The sequence below is a fragment of the Zosterops lateralis genome, assembly GCF_965231275.1.
Source record: "Zosterops lateralis genome assembly, chromosome: 3".
In the NCBI taxonomy this organism is placed as follows: domain Eukaryota; kingdom Metazoa; phylum Chordata; class Aves; order Passeriformes; family Zosteropidae; genus Zosterops; species Zosterops lateralis.
The window spans coordinates 41,306,674-41,324,803 of record NC_139764.1 but is presented as its reverse complement, the minus strand read 5'-3'; the positions used below and the strand labels follow the sequence as shown (position 1 = coordinate 41,324,803).

Genomic DNA, 18,130 nt, shown 5'->3' with positions numbered 1-18,130 from the left:
TTTATGATTGAGGGATTTTAATAAAAGCAGTCTATATAGTGACATATTCAGGCTAGGTCAACATCTTAAGTTTTGATGGCAAATAATTTATTTTGTGGTTTTGGAGAAAAGCTCAGAGAGAAACCTATTAATGCTTATAGGACCAGAAATCAAATCAAAGGAATCTGAGAACAGTGAATTTTCACATCTAACACCTCTGAGAGTCAATCCATGCTTCTTAGCTCTACTATTATTGTTTGAAGAGCTTTAAATTGAGAAGTCAGAACAGTTTTCTGTAATCTACCTTCAGATGAAGTGCCACGTGCCACATTTTTTGTCTAAAGGAAAACAGTTTGTGACACCTAGTGGACAAGAGGAAAATTTCTTATCCTTCACTATATTCTTCCTAATCATATTTCTATCCCCACCCCCCTTTTTTTTTAATGTTTTGTCTACCTATTGTGATAAATTTTATGATAAAATGACATTAATCTTGTGAACGTTGTGTGCCTGAGGCCAGTGCATGGGCCAAAAGACAGCTGCTTCCTTTCCTACTGCAAATTATTTGAAATCTGATTTACCCTGAACAAATTGTGTCAGGCTGTAAATCCATTACAGAGCCCCATGATATCAGCAAAATAGCAGCGCCTGTGGCCAATCTGCATATCTAGTAGATATTTTTGCTCAGTGTTCTCCAAAGTAATACTGAGTTTGACTAACCCCCATGTCAAAGTGCATTAATGTCAAATCGCTCAAGCGTGTAATGGCTGGCTGAGTCTGTCCTGGCAAGCCCTGACACTACAGTAGCTCTCAGCAGCTGCTCCTGACACAACCAATTATCACTGGTATTAATAACTGTGCCTGCATCCTTGAGACAGCTCCCAGTCCTATAGCTGAGCACCTTTTCAACTAGAATCTTAGGACTAACCGGTCCCAACTTCCCTTCCTCCCAAAAAACACTCTGTTGTAGCTGTGCTGGCTCCCTGGGCTCTGGAAATCTGGGTTCCCTTAGAGCATGCCAAGGTGAGTATTTGAACTGGAAGTCTTTCTCCTGAGCTGTCAGCTGGCATACTGATTAGAAATGAACACCTAGCAAAACAGCTTCCTGCTTTTTCATTTCCTGCCATGCATCACTTCACTGTAACTGGGATACTCAGAGGTGCCATGTCTCCAGGACTCCGCTGGCTCACCTCCCAGTTTGTCATTAGCTGAGGGGACCTGTTAGCTCTGGACCCCATTTTCTCCTCTTAAAATGCAGTTGCAGGAGAGGTGGATTTAATTTCTCTTTAGGATCCCCTCATTAAACTCCCATGGATGTGGTACACGTGCTTCAGATAAAGGTGTAGATCAGTTATCATCAGATGCCTCAGGGATAATAATTTATTTCCCGGTACTGCTCCACACTCCCTTGGCTTAGTATAAGGCTGGCTTGTCCTAGAGAGAGCAGCACAGTGTGGCCCTCTGCCTTCACCAAGAATGTGCCCTTTGTACTTTAGGACTGAAGGAGGAGTTTCTAAAGGTGCCACCGTTGGTGTTCTCCTGGACCTGAACAAGCACAACCTGACCTTTTACATAAATGGGCAGCAGCAGGGGCCTCCAGCGTTTGAAAACATTGAGGGCGTCTTCATGCCTGCACTGAGCCTCAATCGAAACGTCCAGGTAACTCTGCAGACCAGCCCCACTTGCCCTTTCCAGCTAAAGGATGATAGCATCATCTGTAGGTAGTCAGTACAGATAGGGGTTCTTTCCTTTTCAGGCTTACATCTAGGCTACTCACACTTTTTGGACTACATTTGATTTCTGCCTTGCCTGACCAATGGGAAGAGTAATGCTCTACTTGGAAAGCAATGTCTCTAAAGTTCTCCCCTGCCAGTTTGACTAAAAACCATCTTAATTCCTCCTAGATCTCATGTTTGGAGATAATTAGCATTGGCAAATGACTGAAGTATGAGCAGAACAGTGGTAAGGAGAGCAAAGGCAACACAGGTCAGAGAATTAGCACAACAGAGAAGACCCAGTCAGCACATCATTCTTGTGCTCTGTATATAAGAGGTTTTACTCTTTGAGAAACTGTATTTAAATAGAAAGCATTTTTACTTCAAGACCACTGCTTATGGCTAGAAATTGGGTGTGGTATAAGAGAGAAACTGTGGAAATACCCAGGAGCCTGAGGACTGAAGGAGGTCAGCTTAGGTCAGGCAGGACCAAGACAGCAGGGTGGAACACTCATCACGTACATGGGCTCCACTGCATGGCCTCTGTCCTGAAGCACTTGGGGTCCCTCAAGCAGAGATCCCATCCACCCTGTACCTTAGCAAGCAGCACTTCTGGATACCTACAGCTGGTGGCTAGATTTGGGAAAAGACACCTGGCTTCTCTGTCCCAAAGTGTTCGGGAGGGAAGGGGGAAGGAGACTTGTTTGTTTCAAAGACTAGATATCATCTCCATTAATAGTCTTGATTTAAACTTGGACCTGCAGTCCCACAGCCCTTTCCATGTCATTTACCTGCACTTTGCCTTCACAAAGGCTTTTGCTGAGGATGTCTCTAGTTTTGAATCTAATGTTATTTCTTCTTTGCGCAGGTGACCCTGCACACAGGACTGGAGGTGCCACAATCTGTAAAACAGCCCAAGTTGCCCAACAACTAATGAAGACCCTGTCTGACACTGTGCTGGATTCTGTAAGCCTTCTCAGTGTGTTTTGGCACTTTTCAGTAAGTCAGTAAAAAAGCATTCTCTTCCCTGACTTAAAACACTGTGCAGCATGCTGCTCACCGAGTAATCAGCTGGTTAGAGCTAGGCCACTCCATTTTCAGTTTAACAGCCATAGCAAGCACATCCACTGGACTGGCACTCGACTGCAGATGGGTACCTGAACATATCTACCCTGCACTGCACACATATGTACACTCATGTGCACACACACACACAGAAATACATCTGTAAAACAAAAGGTTAAATGAGTGTATTTTCTCTCTCATGGCTGGATTTGTGCTTAAATATTAGGCATGCTGGAAAAAAATGGGTGAGACTGAAGGACAATGGATGTTGGAGCAGTTTACCAGTAGATGAACTGGATTCCCTCACCACCTGAAGTCCTTAAATAAAGAAAGCATATGTTTTGACAGCTGAAGCAGAGGTTATATGCTTAAGAATTCCTGGTTGTCAATTACATTCTGAGGCTCAAATGACCATGAATTGTTCCTTCTGGCTCTAGACTGCAGTAAGCTATAGGATAATGTCCCCTTAGAATTCAATGGCAGAGTTTATTATCTGCAATGAGAACAAGATTGGTTCCCAAATGCTGCCATGAAATAGCTGGGCTCATTTTAGCTAACACCATGATACATGCAGAATTCAGATACAGAAAGTTGAAAGAAAAACATCCTTGATGCATTATAGTGTTTGTTATTTAGGCATGACTGCAGAGACACTTACAGAAAATCTGATTGTGGTTATCAGCACAGCTCTTGAAAAACAGTGCATGGGAGATTCCTTTGAACTGAAATGATGAGAGATTTATTTAAACATGGCACATGCAAAGTCTCCCACATTGAGAAATGCTGCTTTACAGCCTTGATCCTGATAAAACCTGTGCAGCTGTAGTTCCAATGTAGCTTTGAGATCTGAAGCCTTAATTTTCTATTAAATTACTGTGAGCTAATCAAAGTCTTGATCCTAATGAAACACTTGAAAGAGATTAATAGCAGTAATGCAAAACCTGTCCCTAAGAATTTTTCTGGATTGGGACATAAATCTTTTGCAAGACTTTACCTGTGCCTGGCGTCTCCCACGAAATTGAGCAGCCATTTCAGGTGCTGCCCATGACAACTGAGGTCTGACTGACAGTGATCTTTTCTCACAGCCGTGGCACTGTAACCTGCATGCAGTTGTCAGAAAACCAAACATTGTTTTGCCTGTGTGCTTTGTTTCCTCTGAACCCAGTTAACATATGCAAGTGTGTGTGTGTAGAGTGGCGTTGCGTGAGGTCGAGATGCAGCAGACTTGGTGAGCCCATGACATCTTGGACTCTTGTCACTCTAACCTTATAGAAGTGTGGTGCTATCAAACAAGAAAAGCATAAACTCTCAAATACTATCAACGTACTATTTCCTTTCTTTAAATCCTGCTGCTTATACAAACTTTCCTCTTCAAGCATACATATACGCACACACATATTGTTATCAGGCATGTAATTATTAAACCTGAAAACAAATGTTCTAACCAAAATCCAGCTTACTGCTTTGCATTAAAGCACAGCCACAGACAAACAGCCCAGGTGTGCCTTCAGGCAGCCTGCCAGCCCCCAGACATTCTGTTCCAGGCTCACTTCTGGTCTCTGTCTGGAGCACATCACTCAGGCAGTGCTGAGTGATGGCAAGGCTTCTCTGTGGCAAAGCAGCCAGAATCCTCCCATGGGTCATCCCATTTCCCAGCCATTGGAAGGGAAAAGCAGCCCAGAACAGTACTGGGCTATTGCACAGACACAAAGCAGCCTGGCATCCAGCTGCCTGTAACAACCAAGCATCCTGTAGCCCACCTCTCCTGCAGAACAGCAGCTCACCTTCAGCAACGTCAAGACTGAAGTAGGAAATAAAACCAACGATGGAAAATAAATAACATATGCTTTTAAGTGAGGAAGCATCAGTACTTCCTTTAAAGTCTGGAACGGATTGTATTAGTAAACTTGTAGACAATGGAACAACTGTGCTATGCTTATCTTGGTTTTGTAAAGAATATCAGAGACCAACTGTGTTCTAATCTTCAGTTTCATTCAATACCATAGAACTCATGCAAGATTTTCTAATTAGCAGGTCTGTTTTAACCTACCTCAGCTAGAACGCTACCAGACCCCAAATTTCCTCTTGAGTGTGCTCTTCTATGAATCTAACAGTTGTAATCATAGCATTGGCTTTGAGTATTGCCAGTCAGAGTAGTGTATGGGAATATTGTATATAAATTGCACATAGTTTTTATATTGGGAAACATCCTGTGATAATTTTAATATGGAAGGCACTCCACTTTCACTTGTATTAAAAAAGACAGGGCATTGTTTGTTTAGGGACAGAACCTTTGTTTTTCATCCCAACTTTTGTAAAGGAAACTCAAATGAATTTACATCTTTCCAATCTTCAACCATTGCGAGATGTTTAAAATTAATTCTGAATGGGTTTTAGAAGTGTTTGCAGTACTCAGTTTTTGTTTTCATAGTTGCTTTGGTGTCAGTTCCTGGTGTATTGTATCTTGGGGAGAGCACATTGAGTGACATGTTGTTAATTTCTACTGAGTGTATGGACAGTAGATAGGAACAGTGAGTAGAGAAGCTCAGTTTTTGCCCTCTACAAATTCTAGCATTCACAAATGTAGGGTAGCTAGAATTATAGCCTCCTTTTAACCTAGCAGAAATGCAAATAAGTTAGAAGGAATACAGTTAGAAGTAGGCTACCTGCATTAGTAAGACTACTTTACCCTAGGTCAAAAAGTAAACAAAGTGTTTGCATGTGTTGGTTGTGTATGCAATCAAGGACTTGCACTTGGCATGGCCTGTAGCAATAAACCAGTTATCCTCATAGACTGCACTCTTGTGACTTCAGCTGGATACATTTTCATACTTTGATTAACAGAAATAATGCTTAAGTAGTTAAAATTGCTCTAGGAAACTAACAACTCCACACATTAATATTTACGTAGAGCATGCAGGGGCCATCTGAACACAAAGCAGAGCAGAATTTTCCCTTTGCAGAACAGCGTTAGGTGGGGCACTCCCACTGCTCTGCTCAGGCTGGAGGTAGTTTCCATCTCTGCAGGCAACTTCCCCAAGGTCCATCTCATTATAAACCCAGCAGTTCATGTGTTCGTCATCTATAGTACCTCTTATGCCAGTTTTTGTTTCCTCCAAATCCTTTCTTTAGGAGGGAGTCAGCCTTTAGTCCCAGCAGAAACTGTGCTGCTGACTGTCCAAGGAGAACCCAGAGAGCACAAGAGTGGTAGAGATACCCAAGGGGACCACTTTGTGTGCTCTTCTTCCTTTTGTTCCCTCAGGGTATTTCTGCAGCTCTCTGGGGCTCCAAGCTCCTCTGGTGCCTGGGCCCACACAAAGCTGCCTGTCATGGAACTCATCAGCTCCCAGAGGCCAGGTTGCTTCTTATAAGCAGGAGAGCAACAAAGCCTTTTGCACTGGCATAAATCCCATCTGCTATGGTACAGAGCCCACACAAGGTAGCTTTAAATTGACTTAACCTTAAAAAAAAAAAAAAAAACACCGAAACACAAGCAGGCCCTCCCCTTATTAACAAAACAAAGTTTGACTTCTGCATACACCATTATGGAACCTCTGAACAGCTGCAAAATAAATACAGCAGTTGAACTTTCTGTCCTGCAGAGCAACTCTCAGTTTTCACCTACCCCTGGGAGCACCAACCTTAGCCTTTTGTAAACCTTCTTCCTGGCTCTTTCCTCTGCACATTCCTGTTAAGTTCAGGAGCACTGTCAGACTTCCCAAGGCATCCAATGTCATACAAATTCCACTTCCTTCTTTTCCCTCATCAACTTGAAAAGAGCTCACAAGACTTCTTAGTAAGACTTAATGTCAATAGAAGCACACACGTAGCTGACAATCCCTTGCTCCTTCTGCTGTGGAAAGGTATGTGCTATAAAATAAATCTCAGTGAGGACAGTAGCATACTGTGATGTATTACAAATTTGGAAAGCAATTTGGCTTCTAAAAACATAGATAGGCAAACAGCACTGTCACCTCCTATACTTGCCTATGCACTTAAGATACATAGAGGAGAATATATTGGACTGAACAAAATAAATAAAATATGTATGAGCTTACATTTATCAGAGTTTAGAGAAAAAGTATTAAATGTAATTTATTATATGCATAACATTCCATCATGTTGTAAATAACACCATGATAGTGTATTGCTGTAGTTTGTTCTTGGCTGGTGATAGAGTTCTGTGGTAGTGCTGTGTAAGCTGTTTTTTCTTTTTTTTTTTTTTTTTTTTTCCTCAAAGCATAGATAGTAAAGATGGCAGAGAGCACCCCATATTCTGGTTTCCCAGTTGTTCTAGAGCAAGAAGAAATGTGAGATGCAGTGGTGTTTTTTCTTTCTTTCTTACATGATAATATGAAGGTAAGAGATGAGGTTAAGACTAAGCTGCCACCACCACTGTATGAAAAACACTGTGTTTGCAACTGCCAGCAAGAGGTAGTGCATTTCTGGACCATAGTTCAGATCACCCATCCCTGTGAGAAGGGATGCAAAATTCCACAACCTGGGAACAGCAGCTTTCTGGTGCCATCTAGTATGTCCTTTGGTCACAAACAGAAAGATGAAGAAGGAGAGTTGTTAGACCTTTGTAGGACCTTATCTCAGGCCTTACCAGCTTTGCAGCATTCTGCTTGTACAGCAAAATCAAGAAATCAGTTTTGAACTAGGCACGATAATATAAAAACACCAAGCATCTTTGCTAGATCAGCTTTGGAAGGGAGATTACAGTTACAAATCAACCACATTGCAAATGTAAAGGCCACTTGTCACTGAAAATTGCCAGGCAAAGATGGAGAGTCCTTTTATTTATTTATTTATTTTTAAGAAAAACAAGCTGCTTCTAGTTTTTACTGACAACATTTCTGGTGGTTCCTCTGCCCAGCTCTACTGAATGCTGCACACACAGAGCCAAGTGGAGCAGCAGCTTGAAGCACAAATCCACCATTGATAAGACACACTTGGTCTTCTCAGGTGCAGAAGCCCATATGCAAACCTCAGAGACTAGATGGGTGGGGCTCCTGCATTTTTGCACAATACAGGAGACAGACGTGTGTTTCACTGACAGAGGCACTCAGCAGCATCTTCCCCTTCTGTTAAATGACCTTTTTGTTACATTTGTTATTGCAAACAGTTCCAAGCAGAATTAATTAAAATTATTTTTATGCTAATTGGAGAATTTCTAACATTTTCTTGTGAAGCAGTAGATAGAAATATTCCTGGATCCTGATTGCATTCCTTCATCCTCCACCTCCCTTAAATGTTGTCAATAAAAACACTAACCTTTCTAGGTAGCATGGTGAGAAGACATTATGTGATGAATATTAAAAATAAATGCATGAGGTAAACCTGCTGTTATTTCTGATTGTTATATGAAGCATGAGTAACACTAATTTAAATGTTGGCAACTAAAAAACTGCAAAGGAATGAGAAAATGGAGTTCAATTCTGGTTAAATGAAAGACAAGAAGTTGTTTCTATGTTTTCTTAACTACATTTTTTTTTCCTTACTGTCATTTCCCATAGCTTATATGAATTTGGAGCTGGTGAAATATACATCTCTGCTATATGTGTCTGTCACCAGATCAAGAGGAAAATACAAACTTTTTATAATTTTGTACCTGTAGCAAACGTTTGTATTTTTTGAATTAGAAACAAACTGCTTTTTGTCTTTTGGTCCAACTAAAACTTTGTGTATTATTACTATTATTACCCTTTTGGAAAACCTGACATATAAGTTTATGCTGTTTTACAGTTTCTAAATAAATTCTTATAACATTGCCAACAAATCCAGCAGTACCCTATTTATTATTACAAATTATGATTAAAAAATAATATGCCATCATGCAGATGAAGCATTGGTTTGCATGCCTATCTCCTACTGTTGATACTCTTTGTTACCACAGTCAAGAATAACCCAGGAAATGGAGAAAGCCAAGAAGGTCCTTCCTCAGAGCTACCACTTGTGCCTCACCTTCAGACATATCCCAGTTCAGTGGCATGAAACACCTCTCTTTCTCAGCACCACTCTTCTACCTCTGGCTTATGTTGGTTATAGAACATGTGGGATAGCTGTGACCCACCTCAGACACTTTGGGAAATCACCTGGTCTCCAGAAGTTTCTAACACTGGAATAAGCAGAGGCTGGAAAGAACCATAGCATCAGTAGATTCTCATTGTTAAGGCCTTTGGGTAAGTGTAAAAGTCTGGGCAGAAAGCTTGTCAGGGCAGGGAAGACACAGACTTTGTGAGATGGTTTGAAATGACCAATATTCTTGGAGCTGCACACCTCTACCAAGAACATGGCCTGTGAGGGACTCAACAGTGCTTGTGAAAAGGCACTCACAAAGCTACACAACCGCCACAGATGTCTGTCAGTAAGGCAGAATAAAACATTCTGACACAGCAACAGCAGCGCCAGGGTAAGAAACAGGAACCCAGCCAAAATAATCAGGAGAAAGTACAGACGACAGTGTAGAGACACCATCAATCACAGCCTTTCTTTTTTCCTCCTTCAAAAAACACAACTTGTCATCAACTCCTTCATGGCAAAGGGTTTGACTGGGAAAAAAGATAATCACGTGTGGCTTAACACATAGGGAAACAGGGAATAAAGATAACTGCCATAGGAAAAGGCATGAGAAAAACAGAAGTTGAGAAATCCTTAAGTTGTTCCTTTATATCTCATTCCTCTATGCAACTGCAGACAGAGTGACAAAATAAGATGTGCCCTCTTAGAAGAGGAGATACTTTCCTCTTTCCATAATCCATGTTATAAAGTCAAAACTGGCTTTCATTTATCAGCACATGCTCCAAAACCAACACAGCTTGCTGTTGGTACACTTGCATACTCTATTCATCACCAGCACTCGCCAGCCCAGAGAAACACTAGGTGCAACAGGCTCACAACAGTCTTGTTTGCCAGTGTTGTTGATGAATCTAGTAACAAAACAGGACTGAAAGTACCATGTTTACCTGAGCACAGCATTCCAAAAGAATGTAGCATGCCCAGCTCAAAACACCTTGGAGACGTGATATGAAAAAGCAAACCTATCTCCATGAAATAGAAGCCTTTCATAATGCATACACACATTAAACAAGTGTGAAAATGCAAAACTTTAAATAAACTTTTTGTTTCCTTTCCCCAAAAATTCTCATGTTCCACTGCCAACTTGGCATTTCAGTTTTCAACTTTTTAGTTAAGAACTAATTTTTTTCAACTTCTTATAGGACTTACAAGCTTGACTGCAAAAATTACATTCCATTCTGATCAAGTTTGGGAGCTGTGGAGGTGGAAAGCAAGCATTTTAACTTACCAAAGCTGATGGAAAACATAAAGTCCCACATAATACACAAAGCGAACTGAACAAAATTTTATCAAGAAGTGAGCAGTAGAAACTAAGATCAAGGATTAACCACGAATTACAAAATACAGGTTATCCTACGACATCCAAAGCCCATCTGTTGCCTCAACAAGTCTTGATGCTCTGTACTAAATTCTTCTTAGTGGTTACACCTTCGCATGCCGTTGTGATTTGACATTTCTCTAATGTCAAATAAGTCATTAAGTCTGTAACCAGACAGGAATCTTAATTCCAGTTTGAATCTGCAACCAAAACTGAGTAAGAAATCAAATTATGCAACTATGAAATGTGATAACAGCATTTAGCAACCAAACTCAGCACACCCCTTTCTCTTCCTACATGACTCCAGAAACACTCCCTTCTGCTTTTTATCTGGCACTTGATCCCTCCAAGCCCTCTCCCTCCTCTTGCTCCTCTCTGTGCTGGCAGAGCCCTTCTCCAGGACCTGCAAGTAAGATGGAAGGTGTGGGGTAAGTAGTGTGCCAAGAAGCATCCCTGCCCATGATGTGTCTTTCCCTATCCCAGAACACTTTCCCATCTTGGGATTTAGGGTGCAGCCTCTGATGTGCTGTTCTATTTACCTGCTGCAAGCTGACACAGACCTCGGGGTCAGGGATCACCTTGCTCAGGTTCCCAGCTCACGGGGGTACCAGTACACCTACAGGTTTCTGCAGTAAGTGCTGTTTTCCTTCCTGTTTTCCATCCTTCACTGCCAGAACTGTTCCAACAAGCTCCACATCTTCTTTAAAAAAGAGAACAAATTCTGTAATTTAAGTTATCTTTGTCTCCTCATAAATACTGAACTTTCCATCTTGGAAGTGTTACTAACAATTGCCATTTGTAATGGATGGACCTTAAAAGCAACAAAATAAAATATTTAGCTACAGAAGACAATCAGTGTTGTTCCAGAAACATCAGACTGCCGAAATCTAAATAGCACCAGTTTTGGTAAAGATTTCATTAAAAAAACCTTAAGAGGCCTAGAATTAAAGCAAGCATGAGTTCCAGTAACCAGAACAACTAGTAGCTATCGAGTATCCATGCTCATTTGGTTCAGTCTTACATGGCTTTGTTTTTAAAAACCAACCAACCAAGCCACCAAACCACTATTCCTAAGTGCTCATTTGGAGATCTCTACAGAGATATAAAAGATGAATGTGTAATGCTTGTCTGGGACAAAACTTCAGAAAAATATTACTTTCATTCCAAAGCAGGTAATTTTGAAACATTAAGAGGTTTTGCTGGACAGAAAAATTACTGTGCAGTTCCACTATCCACTAATAATCCATAAGGATACAGGAACAGATTTATGTCAAATAAATGTTTGGATAACACCTATTTCTGGTTTAGAGTGAATAAGATATTGGTTTTTTCATAGTTCCATATGAAAGTAAAAATATATATCTATTAATTCATTAATGTATGGATTAAATTAGTATTACAGCCAATAAGGTGATTCTACAAAAATAAAATGTTTCCTTTAGCACATATTGACTAATAAAAATAGCCTGTATAACCTTCTTAATAAGAACTCTAATTTTTATTTATAAAATGGTAAATTCTAATATTCATCCCAAGGTAGAATGATACAGAAAAATCCTGCAATAACAGAAAAGATTAAAAAATTAGGATATGATAGATAGGCAAAAGGCCCCAGAAGTCTGCGTTGGTAGCAGTGTGAATTCTTCTTATGCATATTGTCCATTTCATTCTGTATCATGAAGTTCATTTGCTGACTTTAGATGATTTAATTTTCTTTATGTCACGGCTTTGCAAAATCAAGGTCCCATTTTTGAATTTTCCAACTTGTCCTGCAGGCCAGATGCTAGGCACTGATTTCTTCCTTTTGGCCTTCCTGAAATAGGGAGAAGAAAAATAATAACTAAAGGAAACAGCAGAAACACAAGTAAACACTTAATATGGTGAAAAAGACACCTATTTATGCAAAGTTTGGTATTACAGAATATCAAACCATAGCACGTAAAGACTTCAGAACATTTTTCCTTCAGAGACGTGCAAAATTTGGAGCACATTAAAACACGATTTACATTTTTAAATGTTTAGAAACACAAAAGTTTTTGGATAGAGAAAGAAGATAGAGTACAGAGGGAACCTGCTGCGCTAGGATTAGGAAATGTCAGCTCACTTTCAAGCCTCTGTATACTGTAGCCTGTGCTTTGCAGAAATTATTTTTTATGGCAAATGCTCTGAGCAAGTTGTGTCTCATACGTCTGCACACAGGATTTTCATCTTTCTGGCCTCCAGCTGCAGTCTTAAGATGTGCTGGGGCAGAACTGACATACTTTCAAGTAAAGATGGGGAACTGAAGCCTCTGGAACTGCTAGAGACAGAGCAGTGTCACCATTTTTAAAGGAGTTCAGCACTTGGAGAATTTTGTTGCACTGTGATGTGCATGATTTCTGGAGTAAGGCTGAGCAATTACATAGGGGAGATACACTGAGGAGACCATGTTAAAGACACCTCACCTCTCCTTCTGGTCTTTCTGCTTCTTCTTATTCTTAAGAGAATCACTTTTATGTTCCTGTTTTTAAAGACACATGTTTTAATGAAAAAGGAACAGAGCATGTTAGTTAAACAACCACCTGCACAAATTACATGCAGTATGTACCCTTTGCTTCACAGAGCAGCAGGCACTTAAAGCAAGCTGGGAGATCTGCTGAGAGAACAAGTGATGCAACACATTATGGAGCCACAGCCAGGAGTGCCCAGAGCCCTTCCTAATGCCTGATGGAAAGTACAGCCCACTCATGACCAACGTGCTGTCCTTGCCACGTGCAAAAGCAGAGTGTTCCTTCTTGGGCATGTGACAGATCCCAGGGTGAGAAGATGGGACTTGCTACCAGGCAGGTGTGTCCTGTCACCCAGCTGAGGGCAGCTCTCAAATAACAGGGCTCAGATGTGACTGGTCATGCACTGAATGCACTTTGAGCCCACATGACAGAGGAGGAGAAGTAGGTCCCTGGGAAAGAAGGTGGCAGGAAATGGGCTGATAGAGCAATTACCAACCCCACCAGCTGGCTCCCACCTACATGAGAAGGCTCCATAGGGAGGCAGAGAGTAGGCTTAGAGCCAGATGGGCTGTGCTAGAGGAGGATGCAACAGAAACCCCACCCTTGCTTTAAATAATGAGTAAGATCTTAGATGAATTGTTCTGATAAAAAAGCAGTTGAAGATCCGGCTCTCTGTGATTAGACAACATGAAACAAACTTTAATTGGAGACCACTTTGTTTCCTCTTAAGAGGAAAGGATGGAAAAAAAAACCACCCTACTGAATTTGTGTCATCAGTCTATCAGCCTGGAAGGGTGAGGCAGTGAACCTCCCACCACACCACCAGCCTAACTCTGTGCCTTTATACTGCACACAGCAGCTTTTACCAACGAGATTAATCCTGTGGGAGACAGGAACCCAGACCACAGGGAGCAGCAGGTGTCAAGCTTGGGCACTCCTCCTGCACCTGAGGCCTTAGCTGTCAGGCTCTTGGGCTGGCTCCTACACACGGCCTTTCTATACCGAAAATTTCACACAAACCTTTTCCTTATCAGCATCCTTCGCTGCTTTTTTCTCTTTCAGTTTCTCTTGGTAAGTCCTGTAGTTCACATGTGCCCTTTTGGGTGGCTGCAACAAAGATTGGGAGGGATACTGCTGATTAAATTTTCAAATAGGCTCAAAAATTATTCACACACTTGCACAGACAGCATTTTTCACATGGTGATGCCAAAACATTAAAAATGCTTATTTCTTTTTGGGTGAGAGGAATGGACTTAAAAGACATCAGGTAGTCACAAATTGTATCTTTCTTGGTGAAGACAGCAGAGAGACAATAATGTTCTGTTATCAGTCCTACAAGTTTTACACACATAATCTGAGAAAAGAAAACCAATCCACTTCCTAAAACCCACCTAAAACATTATTTTTTTCTTTGACACTAGTTATGATAAACTAAAAACTTTTCTCCATCTTAACTCACTGTGAGAATGAAGTTTTAAAAAGTGAGCCCCTCTCTTCAACTATTTATTTTTGCATGGCCTGTTTAAAAATTACAAAATACTGTTTTTCAGCCCAATCAGTCATATTTCATCTATACTACTTCCCTGACAACACAACCATACTAATTTTCCAATCATCTACAGAAAACAGACAAGACAGAACAGATGATGTAAGAGTAAGAATGAAGTGAGAGAAAAGTCAGGGCATTTTGTGTTTTAAAAGAGTAGTACCAAAACCCTTCATCTTCTTTACTGCTTTTCTGCACTGTAGCTGTGACCTCCAGCACAAACCAAGGGATAATTACCTTGGCTCCCAGCATGATAGCTCGCTCCTGTTCCCAAGCACGTTGCTCTTGCTTCTTGTAGCCAGTGATTCCAAACTTGTGCACTTCCAGGCGAGCCTAGAACATTACAGAAAATTGCAGGCATTTCATAATGTCCAACTTGTTGTAAAGTAATGCCTGGCAGAGTGCAACAAATTCATACTCCTGAGGAAATCCTGGCTAATACTAGAAATTAGTGTGCTATAAAACAAAACTAACTGAGTTTAGAGCTCCACTGCAGAGCAGTTAACCACTGTCCAATTAATCTCTGGATGGTGAGGACTGTCAGAAGGACAATTTTCAATTCTCCTCTTTTCACATAAAGTAACACATGGAATGGAATTCCTCAACATAAAAAGTGAGCACTTAACCACTGAGAAACGTGGATGGGCAGAGGGTGGTTTGACTACACACATATATGTACAGTTAACATTACACAACCTTGGCAAAGCCACTAATGAAGTCATAATCTTTTTAAAATCAGTGATTAAATCCCCACCCTTCTCAGCAGTACAGAGCTCCATGCAGAATCTCCAGTGAGAGATTCCACTGGATCATAGCACATCCCTGAGCAGAGATCAGGCACATAAAACAACTTGTACAGATCTGTAAACAAATTAGTAGCTAAGGGGGCCAATGCTAGTTACACTCATGTAAGAACAAATGAGAATAAAAAGACAAATGGAAAAATCCATTTATTGTTTCAAAAACAGATGCCAATACATTTTTTTTTCTTTCCCACACGAGACATCAGAGATTTAACACCACAGGCCTGAAAAAACTATGCTAAACATTATGGGAATTCGAGCATCTTTACACATCCCCCTCAAATTCTCATTGGAAGATCAGAAAGAAGGGCCACGAAGTTGTAACACACCTCCCTCCACATGGAGCACTTGACTGCTGCCAGCCTGCTCCTCCTTTGGCGTGGCATGTAGCCAGATTTACCCATTAGGAAATCCTTACCTACAAGAGACAGACATTTCTGGAAGGGTTTCCCATCAGTCCCACTGTAGCTTTCTCAAGTATACGCATACACATAACTACACTAAACTAGTGACATTAGTCTGATCCTACTGACTTACCTTTTCGAAGTTAAATTCTTGTCTGACTGCATTTTGCTCTTCATTCACTGTTTGGGTCTATAAACAAAACAAAAACCAAAACAAAACATTTCAAATTAATATGTTAAGTAACACCAGTTTAAATGCTGATCAGAAAAGCAGTGAAATGCAAAGTCAGTTGCATGGAAGAATACACAGGTTTCCAGCAGTATTTTTTTCTAGCTTTATTACCTGGATCTATTAAAGCAGACAGTTTCAGTGTCTGTTTCATTTTTCCAGGTAAGTAAAATAAAAACTGCCACATGTGAGCTATGCATCACTCATATTTCCATTTCCAAACCCGTACCAAACAGCTGATGTAGGACAGGACATGAATTTTAAGGTTTATTTTCAGACAGTGCAGTGGTAATAGCACATGTACTCACAGCTGGGGCAACATGCAGAGCAAGCTTAATTCCTAACTGCATGGACATATATTAGTGTCCATATCCAGCTTCACTAATGCCAGAGAAACAGCTCCAAAGGGTGCCCTGTCAGCAAGTGGCAGAACCCACTTAGCACAGGCTGAAGAAATACTTGCTCAAAATGAGCTCAGTGAAAACCGCATCTTTTCTACTCCACGATTTACACAGAGACTTTTCATCACCAGTTCTCAGTCTGGAGGGGGACTCTCCAGGGGGGAACAGACTATATCCTAGAAAGAAAAAGAAGCACAAAATCCCCAGGGAGGGAGTTCCATGCTTGCTTGTAACAGGAGTGTCCCCCATGGGATACTGTGGAGCACTTACAAATCTCCCGGGGTTATTTTAGACTGTCTGTTTTCTGATTTCAGGGAGGATGTGCTGAGCCACCTCTCTGAGCTCTGCCCATTCCCCAGCAGGCAGGCAAACTGCCATCTGTTCAAGAGATTACCCTGTTCACCTTCCCCGTTTGCTCCCAAGGGTACAATCCACTCAAGGGAAACAGGAGTACTACATAAGCATTCAAGCTGAACTAAATATGTTTCATGCATTTCCTTTTCACTCTCCAGGACCTCAGGGCACAGCGACTCACAGGTTCAGGCCCAAGGGTTACACCAGGGCTTCCCTCTGTATCCACCACAGCCAAACTCCTCTCAGCTCTGCAAAGGCTTCTATACAGAATTGCAACTTCAACCACAAATAAACCCAGTTATCTTCAGAGCATTTTGCTAACAAGCCCAACGCCAGTATTTTCAGGTAGAAAAACTTAAGCTATAAAAATCTTAAGAAAATTTTTGCTGGAAAAAGCACAAAAGTTTATGGACTCAAACAATTGCTTGAGTCTCCTGAAGTTCCCAACTCCAAGCAATCAAACCCCCAAGTCTCTCTGAATTCAAAACTGCCAAATGTTGGCCCATCAGAGCTTATTTTAGAACAGGTTTCTGATGTCACGGCCATTAAGACAACTCAAGGAAAACAAGCAGAAGCACCTATAAAATCTGGAGACCAATCAACCCCTCTGCTCAGCTGCCAGCCAAGCCTATCCAGACGTCCCAGCTGAAGCAACTCAGCTACAGTTTTTGGTAGTGCAGAGAAGTTTAGGAAGGACAAACCAAACCAGAGGACTGAGCTCTAATGCTGCCATGCCTTCCCCCACTGACGACCCAACACTGATCCTCCAACATAAATGCTGTTGCCAATGGCCCAGCGCTGCTGTGAGGCCAGAGAAGAGAAGCAGTTTTGGCATCTCACATCCACAGCTACTGACAGGAACAGAGCAGCACACAAAACTCGTGGGCACTGAAGTAACCAAGAGGTTTTGCTTTCCAATCCTTTCACTTCTTGCTGTAACATCAGGCCTATCAGCAAATCAATTTATTTTGCTGAAAGGAGCCTATTTCAAATACAAGATTCTTATCCAGAGATCTTCTGAAATAGAAAGAATGGCCCCTGCCCTCTCCCCTGCTTCATCCTGCCCGTTTCCAGCAGTGCCGCTGGAAATGAGCGGGAGGAGATGCCATGGAGCTGAGCAGGCGGATGGCCAGAGCATCCTTCCAAGCGGCTGTATCACCCAGAGGGACAAACCCAGCACAGCTCCCCGCCCCAGGGGGTCACAGGGACCCCGCTCCGGCCCGGCTGTACCTGCGCTCGGCGGGCGGGGTGTGCCGAGGGCCCGCGGCGCTCCTTGCTCTTCCCCCCGCGGAACACCACCACCTCCACGGCGGGCGGCCCGGCGGGGGGCGGCCCCGGGGCAGGCCCGGCGGCGCTCAGCTCGGCCCGCAGCTCCCCGAAGAAGTCTCGGGCCCCGCGCCGCCCGCCCGCCGCCGGCTGCGCCTCCCGTCTCTCCTCCTCCTCCTCTTCCTTCTCCGCCGCCGGCCGCGCCGCTCTGGCTTTGCCGTCCTCCGCAGCGCCCCGAGCGCCGCCGGGCTCCTCACCTGCGCCGAGCACATGCCGTGGGTCAGCCCCGCGCCGCCGCTCCGCTCCGCAGAGCCCACATCCACGCTCGGCCCCCCTCCCCTCCCTTCCCCGGCCCCCGGGGAGGACCGCGGTGCCGGCGCAGCGCCCGGCCCAGCCCCGCGCACCCACCCAGGTCGTAGAGGGCGCCGAGCACCGCCTCCAGCCGGCGGCGCGGCTCCCGCGGGCCCATGGCTGCCGCGC

At 42.6% G+C, this 18,130-nt stretch overlaps 2 protein-coding genes across 8 annotated transcripts in view; one reads left to right on the top strand and one right to left on the bottom strand.

The window, feature by feature from the left end:
* TRIM67 (tripartite motif containing 67) overlaps positions 1-8,527 on the top strand; it is a gene marked incomplete at its 5' end in the record, with an annotated part of 39,787 nt that extends 31,260 nt beyond the window's left edge. For 4 of the 7 annotated variants that reach the window (XM_083857280.1, XM_083857279.1, XM_083857277.1 and 1 more), the window contains 2 exons: positions 1,476-1,638; positions 2,563-3,779. In XM_083857280.1, coding sequence (XP_083713406.1) covers positions 1,476-1,638; positions 2,563-2,628 — 229 coding nt within the window. In that variant the 3' untranslated portion in view covers positions 2,629-3,779. Of the gene's footprint in view, positions 1-1,475; positions 1,639-2,562; positions 3,780-8,278 lie in introns of those variants that run through there. The other 3 variants (XR_014589573.1, XM_083857275.1, XM_083857276.1) reach the window with 3 other exon arrangements.
* Positions 8,528-10,073: 1,546 nt separating this feature from the next.
* On the bottom strand, positions 10,074-18,119 carry FSAF1 (40S small subunit processome assembly factor 1; the record flags this gene model as incomplete). The annotated part of the gene is made up of 7 exons (XM_083858553.1): positions 10,074-11,971; positions 12,603-12,658; positions 13,668-13,754; positions 14,431-14,526; positions 15,534-15,590; positions 17,615-17,907; positions 18,059-18,119. The coding sequence occupies 7 exons, from the start codon at positions 18,117-18,119 to the stop codon at positions 11,842-11,844; spliced, it is 780 nt and encodes a 259-aa protein (XP_083714679.1). The 3' UTR covers positions 10,074-11,841.
* Positions 18,120-18,130: the final 11 nt, after the last annotated feature.